Genomic DNA, 8224 nt, shown 5'->3' on the forward strand with positions numbered 1-8224 from the left:
GCTCCGTTCGCCCTCAGCCGGGACGGGGATGGTTCAACGAACGGCTGGAGGAACCGGCGTCCAATCCACAAGCAGGCGAAAAAGCTGTGCGACGTTTAAAAACCTGGCCAATGTGCGCCATGGCTGCAGGGCCGAGGGGGACGGCGGCATTGGCGAAGATTCGAGGGCTGCGTAAGAAGCAGCAATAGAGGTCAAGCTGACATGCATCCTTTGTGCCTCGACTCGCGGACCAAAAAGAGAGCCTGTAGGCCCCCCTCCCCGATGTGCACCCTTTCCTCTTGCAACCTGTTCGCTGCCGGCAGTAGGTTTGCGCCGCGCCGCAGCTGATACCCGGATCTGGCGTTGGTGGTGGCCTGTTGTTGACTCCCGTCCTCCCCGCTTCTCCGATTCAGCCCTATGCCTCTAACTCGGCGATGGCCATAACTTGGGCAGTCTTAAAGAGCACCGCCTCCTCCCCTCATCCAAAGCTAATGGATGGTGTGGCCGGTCGCTCATTCTTTTGTGTCGGCCAATCCCCAACAATCATCAAGTGGCACTCGCCCTCACCGCCGCCAACTGATGGACCGATTATGGTGGAATGGACAATAGTAAATCTTGAAGTATACTGAGATAACATGTAACAATGTAGTCAAGTTTCTCCTCTTTATGATCGCTCACATGTCATGTAACAATAGCTTGTAAATTTGCTCTCCTTCCTCGGTTGTACGATGCTCTTCCCAATGATAATGCAAAAGTGAGGGCGTATCCGTCCGTCATCATGTCCTCCGTTCATGGTACCCATTACAATCCCAACTCCGTCCAGGCTGGGGACACCGCCCGAGCCGTATGCATCGATTCCGTTCTTCGTTGTTTCATCTGTCGTCTTCCTTCATAGTCATGTCTCAAAACACGAGAGCAGACACCCGCTCCTCTCTGTCTCTGTGCTCCTTCTCCTTCTTCTTGAACAGGGTCTTGAGCATGTTGTTCTTCTTGGGTCGAAGGACCGCCTCGATAGCTTCGTCTTCCTTCTGGCGGCTGCCGTCCTCGATAGCCAGCGTCGACACGCGCTCGCTACGTTTCGACTTGGAGCTTCGGTGGCTCCGGTGGCTGCTGGCGACGCTCTCGGCGTCCCTCTCAGACCTCGCGACGCTGCTCTTGCGCTCGAGGACATCCGGGTCGTGCGTGCTACGGTGCGACCGGGACGAGTGGTGCGACTTCTCCGTCTTTTCGGTTCTTTCCGTTCTTGAGCTGCGGTGCGTCTTGGAGCTGCGTTGCGTGCGGAAGCTCCGCTCCGTGCGGGTGTCCGGATCGCCGCGCATGGAACGAGCGGCTTCGGGGCTAATGAGTTCCATGTCGGCGCTCTCATCTTCGCCAAAGGGCGCGATACCTCGACGCCAACTCTCGATGGAGCTAAGCTCCTCGTCGAGGCGAGGGTCAATGATGTAGGCCTCGTCATAAGTGACACTGCCTTCCCGAGGCTGGGCGTACGGGTCATACTGTTCTGGGGCGTAGTCGTACTCGATGTGCTGCTGTGCGGGTTGGGCTTCGAGTGCGATGGCGTTGGTGATGGCGGCCTGTCGCTGGGCCTGCGCATCCTTGATTTGCTTCACAATCTTCCATCCGCCAAACATGACCACGGTGAGACCGATACTCGCCCCCGCCGCGATGAGGAACTGCGGCGAAGCAAGCAGCGCGAATACGGCGGGCGAGCCGCCCTTGATGACCGACAAGAATGCAGGGGACATCTGCTTCAAGAGCGTAGACAGCTCGGCAAGGGTCAGGGCAACGGCAGCGGCGGCATCCGGGTTTCCCTGCAGGTGGGCGATGGTAGCTGTGGCCGAGTGGTGCACGCACTTGGCTTCGTCGAGAAGTCCCTCGACCCGGGCGACGAGTGTCTTTGCTTCCTTTTCCTTGGTCAAGGGGTCGAGGTCGGTGCGATCTGCAAGATCGGGAGGGATGTTGCCGTAGGCGAGGTCCATATCGATCTCCTTCTCCTTGTGGCCCTTGGCCATCACTGGCATAGACATGGTCCGGGGAACCACGGAACCGCGGATGGTCGCGGAGTCTGCGAGGCTCTCGCTACATGTCGGTGCGGTCGTGTAGTGATGCATGTTGGGGCGGCTCATAGCCATATCGCGAGCAGCTGTTTCGGCATAGGGGGCTCGGTATGCGGTGGGCGGCGGTGCTCTCGATGGCGTCACACTCGAGACTTCGGAATGTGTCTTGAGGTTGTTCTCGGTCAGGGCCCGTCGAGGATAGTACTCAACATCGCCTTCATGGTATCGGTGGCTCGACTGGGAGCGCCGGGAGCGATGGCTCCTCCGAGAGCTGGCTACGGAGCGGCCGTCATCGTGCGAGTAGCGGCGATCGAATACCTCGGGAGCGACATCGCGTGAGGTGTCAAAGGTTTGAGCGCGCTTGAGGATCTCGCGGTCAGCCTTAATAGCGGCCTTCTTCTCCTGGTAGGAAGCCTTGGCTTCTTTGAAGATACCGGCCAGGTGTTTGCCCTACAGAGCCCAAAAGATGATACGTCAGCTGCTAGGTCTCATCTTCTTCGCCTGAATTTGGTAGCGCGTCTGCATTGCTTGCATGTCGAGTGTCGCACGCAGCTCCGACGGCCGAATTCGAAGGCTGGATCGCAGGAGGCATGGAGCCTGAAAGAGGGGCGGTGGGAGCAGAATGCAACGGGTGTGAGCCAGAGAAAAAAGACTTACGGTACTTATAATCTTGCCCGAATTGTTGATGATGGTGACCGTCTGCGTGAGGGCCATGATGATTCTCACTCACCTGCCCGACTTCTGTCACCGAGCAAGTGAAGAGAGTGTGTGAGTGTGTGAGTGTGCTGAGGGGATGTTGGACTAAGAGAAGGAGGTGTGCGAGTCTCGCACACAGGCGGTGGTGACCTGGTGTGTATGGTGGTGTTGGTGTGGGCGATACTAGTCGGTTTTTGAAGCCTCCCGTCTTTTTAATTGACGACAGGGTCCAGGGTGCTCCAGGGAAAACCTCCAGCTATTGTATGCCGTCTGTGCTTGGGAGGAAGGGGGGAGGCTGGTTCCAGAGGGAGCCCAGTCCACCGCCAAAATGATCTTCTTCGCTGTTCGAGGGTGCCACTCGGGGGGGCACTCGGGGCACTTCTGGGCACCTTCTCCGGGCGGGCAAGGTGCGTCGCTGTTGACGATGCGGTGAAGGAAAGCAGGCGGCCCCTAAAACACAGCGACCCCACTGTCAACGTTCCAAGCGGAAGCGAGTACCGACTTGGGTGACAGAGCACAGAGCCAAGGGCGGACGAGACCGAGGACGGGTTTGCAAATCGGCCCCCACAAGGACTCGAAAACGGATCAACCCCCCCGGAAGATGCTCTGGTCAAAGGGAGCTTTAGCCGTTGTTAAAGTGGACGACTCGCGACGGATGTAAGCCGGGCAATGCGCGATGTGGGGATTCAGAGGTTGGGTTATCTGCAAGCTGAAGTTCGCCTGGGAAATGAAGATGTCGTTTGTGACACCGATAGAAGCCAAATCCAATATGACGGTGTGTAAATGTAGGTGAGCGTATTGCATGTAACCCGATCTCCCCTACGTGGCCCAGGCGAGATGTGTAGTGCTTGGAGGCCACCAGATGTTGGTTGAGATGAAAGGAAAGAGCGGGGAGAAAAGGAAAAAGAAGACTTAGAGTGAGGGGACAAGGGGGGCATCTCGACCTGAAATACACAACGGTGACGGACAATAGAGTCTCTCATTCAAGCACACCATATCAATGGCCTGCAATTCTTGGGAACACATGGAAGTGAACCAGTGAGAGACATAGTAAACGCCAAAGCCGACTCAACGGATCAACGGGACAGCGAAGCCGAGCAATCGGATTGAAACTCTGCTCATCGTGGGTGTTGTCGGTCTCCCGTCTCTAGCTCCATCACAGTCGCATTCGCTGTCGCAGCAGTCACACTGACAACTAGAAAGGCCTAGGTACTCCGTCTTTTGCATGCTCACTCCCGAAGACCGAACGAAAAGTCACCCCTCCCCCTGAGGGGGGTCGACAGGACCAGCCCAGACCGTTTAAGACAGGGCGACATCCCGGCGATTGGCCCCGGGGAAGCCTCTGAGCGCTCCTTTACACTTTTGGGCCTCGTTGCAGCTGGCCACTCGAGAGAGGACAAGACGATTGGGGACGAAACTGACCAAACGGAACGGCAGATTCGTGACTTTGACAGGCAGGTATAACTGGATGAGACTGGCCGGGTCAGGACCACGACTTTTTTCTTTCCTGACCTCTCACACCAGAGCTTCAGCTGGGTCCGGCCCACCTCACCACTCATTCCTCACCCCTCATGGCACACCTCCGTCACTGGCCATGTCCCTGCCCAATCTGGTCTCCGGCTTCTTCCCGCCATTCCGATCCTCCATCCCCCCTTCCCTTCCGTCCTCCCCTCCTCCGTTTCCAGCCCTTCTCACCGCATCGCCTCACCCATCAGCCGGTCAGGGATCGCTTGAGAGGGCCGCGCTCAATGGAAAAAAAACACTCAAGCAGGTGACGGTGATTTAGTCGCCTGGTTTGGCTTGGCTGGTTAACCCCCGATGAATTCCCGTCTCTCGCTTACCGCCGTGCCGGTCGTTAATGGTGACCCATTTAACTCGACTCCCTGAATCGCCAGGCCCTGCTTTTTCAGTGTCTCTTCTAGATGCATGAATGGACGCACGATGAGGTCGTACAGCTTCACTTTCCCAATCGGGGCCAGTCTCCCCATGTGCTGTTCCTGTATTGCTACCCAGCATCCGACACCCCGTTCCTGACGTCGCGTGTTCCAACACCGACAGCTTGGCTGAGAGCCGTTAGCCGTTTGCCGTCGTCATGGTGGATTACCATTGACTTGAACACAAACGTAGGCGGCCGACCATCACGGGGCAGAAGGTTGCCCCGAATTATCTCACATCCTAGGCCTCAGCTAAGTCTTATCGCTTGCCCCTCGGGTTGTATTACTCTCACTCAGCAACTGGTTGTTGGGCGCTTAGGCTCTCGTTATTGCGCTCACTCCAGTCTCACTCTCACTCGCTCGTATAATCGCCATAATCACCCATCTTTCGCGCGACAAACACACTAGGAGTCGCATCCTCACTTTCACCTATCACTGTCAAAAACAACGTGCCCTCCACCGCGGCTCTCCTCATTGGATTCAAACTGCCCCTGTCAATCCGCACCCGCGTCAACACCATCAACTGCAGCCGCCGATCCGCCACACCATCATCGGGCGTTCGCAACATACCCATTGGGCTGCCATGCACCCGCGACACCCTCCTGTATTTACACCATAGCCTCCGCCTGCGGTCTCGGTCATGGTCTTTTGGCTGATCGTATGTCAGTCGCCAAGTGTTCCTGTCGCTCCGGCTGCTCAGAGCGCGACACGACAGCAGGTGGCAAGTGCCAGCTCCGGGCTCTAGCGCACGGTTGAACTCAAATCGCTCCAGAGCTCAAGCCTCAGTGTCCCGCCCACAAAGGCCTTCATCTGATCTCCTAGTGGAATAGCCGGCGTTCTCGAGAGAATCGAGCACAGCTGAAATATCCGTCGGCTCCCTCGGTAATGTAGTCGCTTAATCACTCCGAGTCCCGACTCTTGGCCTACCATTCAAGCATTGAGCAACAGGCACCGAAACCCATCACCTTCTCTTAAAGACAGTCGCGCGGTTAGATAATGGCCCTGCGATTACTACTAGCCGCCGATGTTGACGCTTTGACTCCAAGTCCCGCAACTAGTCCCAATATGCTCGGGTCATTTCCCATCTTCTGGACACCTCTAATTCTATGTCACTACAGACATTAGGCATGTGGCTCAGCGGAGCTTTCGTTACACTGCTCAGTTGCGTTCATGCCGGCGAAGACGCGTTTATAGCAGAAAACTGTGATATATAGTCGTTTTTATCATCATATTATAAAAGTATACACGTTTTCTCTAGTGCTTCACTGTGTCCGAAATAACATTCTTTGGCGATACCTGATCATTGAGTAATCTGAGTGATTTCTTGGTTGTTTTCCCAGCGATCGGACGTTGGCCTTAACTCCGTACCATCATGGACGTCTCCTGGCCTCGCTGACAAACTCGATTCTTTGAGGTCTCTAGAAACCACCAATGACCTTTGAGAACCTTGCTTCTCACTCTGCCATGCTTCTTCAAATCTGATGAATAAATGCCCCTGCTCATAGTCCCCAAACAACTTTTGGTTTCGCTAATCAACAAGTACACTTGACATCCTATCTAATGAGAAAACTCAATTCAAATGAGTCTAGACTGCTACCTCACTCAGGGCGACGCCGCGAGTGGCGTTTCCTTCTGCGAAATATGCAATAAGCCCTTCACACAAGGTGCGTAGACCGACGACTCGCTGGTATTTGCGTCCACTCCTCACCGGGAATCTGACAAAGCGGCATTTCCAAAGACACTGCACTGAAAAGACACCAGTCGTACTGCCGCCGTGCAAGGACTCGGCCTCGAATCCGCCCAAAGCCATGCCGAGAATGCAGCGCAGCCAAATGCAAGTGCAACCTACAACCCCGCTGTGCACGTTGCGAAAAGAAAGGCCTTGACTGTGTTTACCCCGAAACAACAAGTCAAGGAACCGAAGAACTTGCCACTGCAATGCCATCTCACCTTCCTTCTGCATCGGACGCTTCCTCATCCCAGTCGTTCGCCCACGTTGATACAATGCCGTTCTTCCGCAATGATCAAATGCCTTGGGACGCTCCAGCGCAGTCAATGGAACCAGACGGTGCTGTGCTCTTCGGAGGTAGCACTGATCTAGGGTTGAACTTTGCTTCCGGTTTCGAATCCTTGGGCCACGACGTCGAGGTTACAGACATGGCATTGGCCCCAGAGGCGCATCGGTTGATTGCATCCTCATCTATTGACAACGGCAGACTTACGACATCTTTAACGACGGAAGCATCATTCCCGCTCAACAGTGTACACACTGTCAACCCCGTGGCTGAGAACAGCGCCAGTCTCATCAGAAAGGCACTGCGCTCATATCCTCTAATGATGATCCGGAGATCATCTTTTCCGCCATTTATACACTCCTATCAAGACAAGAGTCACCTTCCAGAACCTCTTGCTAACTGTATGAGCATCGCTGTACTGTTTGCCTCGCGGAATCGCGACACTAGGCAGTTCCTATGGAAGACAGTTCGGGAAGAGCAGGATCGAAATTTAAGAGAAGTGAGTTTTGTACTTGTTGTAATACTTTTGTGCTAGAAGCTGACATGGAGAGATGATAACTTACACCAAGCACGAGGTGTTTGCGGCTTTGCAGGCAGAAATTATCTACATCATTATGCGTGTCGTTGACGGTGGAGGCAACTCAACCGAACATCGGAAATATAATATGGAAATGCTGTTCGCATACGAGGTTCGTGGGTCTAAAGATGCGGTAACATTTCTGGCTGATAGGTGACTAGGCGTTTTGGATACACTTCTTGGCGATAACTGATACCCCCTGCAATGTTGACCCGAGTATATCGGTCTCATGGGAAGATTGGATTTTGAACGAGTCCCGCACAAGGTTAGTCATCGTCATCAATACGTTGGCTCACAGGGTTTTTGACTAACCCTATTTTTACAGAATCGCTTGCGTGTGGTTTCTTATTGCACAGATAGCCTACGTCAAGGTAAACGTAGCCTGCTCCATCCTGGACAGCTGGAAAGATCTGCCTCTTCCTTGCCATAAAGCAAAGTGGGCGGCTTCTACACCGGAATCATGGAAAGAAGAGACAGGCGCTCTCTCGTATCTGAAAGATTCATCACGGAACATCTCTTCCTTTGGGGAGCTCTTGGAGTGTCACAGATTCGCCAGTGCTGTGTCCAATGCTGAAAAGCTCGATACTTGGAACTCTGGGGTCGACAATATTGGAAATCTCTTAAATTTAGCCACGAACATGATGTAGTGCTTATACATTGGCGACAAGCATACTGCCACTTATCTCTTTGGCACGCTGAATCAAGGAAATGTCCCAAGCATCTTCATGACAGGCCACTTGTCGTATCGCTTCTACCAAGGAATGTTGCCCTCGCGGTTAGAGAACGTCCCGGTCGGTCCTCCCGGTCCTGCAGTGGCCAGCTCGACAATTCTCTCGGCACCCACCTCCACGGGTACACCATAATCGTGGTAACCAGTCAACTTAGTTTTAACCAATCCTGGGCAGACTGCATTGGAGGCCCCGCCGACATCCTTGAGCAAGCGTGCGTAGTTGACTGCAAGCATAT

General features: G+C 54.4%; 1 protein-coding gene across 1 annotated transcript; it reads right to left on the reverse strand.

The window, feature by feature from the left end:
- Nucleotides 1-881: 881 nt before the first annotated feature.
- Nucleotides 882-2750, reverse strand: ColSpa_12550 (uncharacterized protein; the record flags this gene model as incomplete). Its single annotated transcript, XM_049278762.1, has 2 exons — nucleotides 882-2486; nucleotides 2694-2750. The coding sequence occupies 2 exons, from the start codon at nucleotides 2748-2750 to the stop codon at nucleotides 882-884; spliced, it is 1662 nt and encodes a 553-aa protein (XP_049134719.1).
- Between the last annotated feature and the right edge of the window lie 5474 nt (nucleotides 2751-8224).

Source organism: Colletotrichum spaethianum, assembly GCF_022836535.1.
Source record: "Colletotrichum spaethianum MAFF 239500 DNA, contig65, whole genome shotgun sequence".
Classification (NCBI taxonomy): Eukaryota; Fungi; Ascomycota; class Sordariomycetes; order Glomerellales; family Glomerellaceae; genus Colletotrichum; species Colletotrichum spaethianum.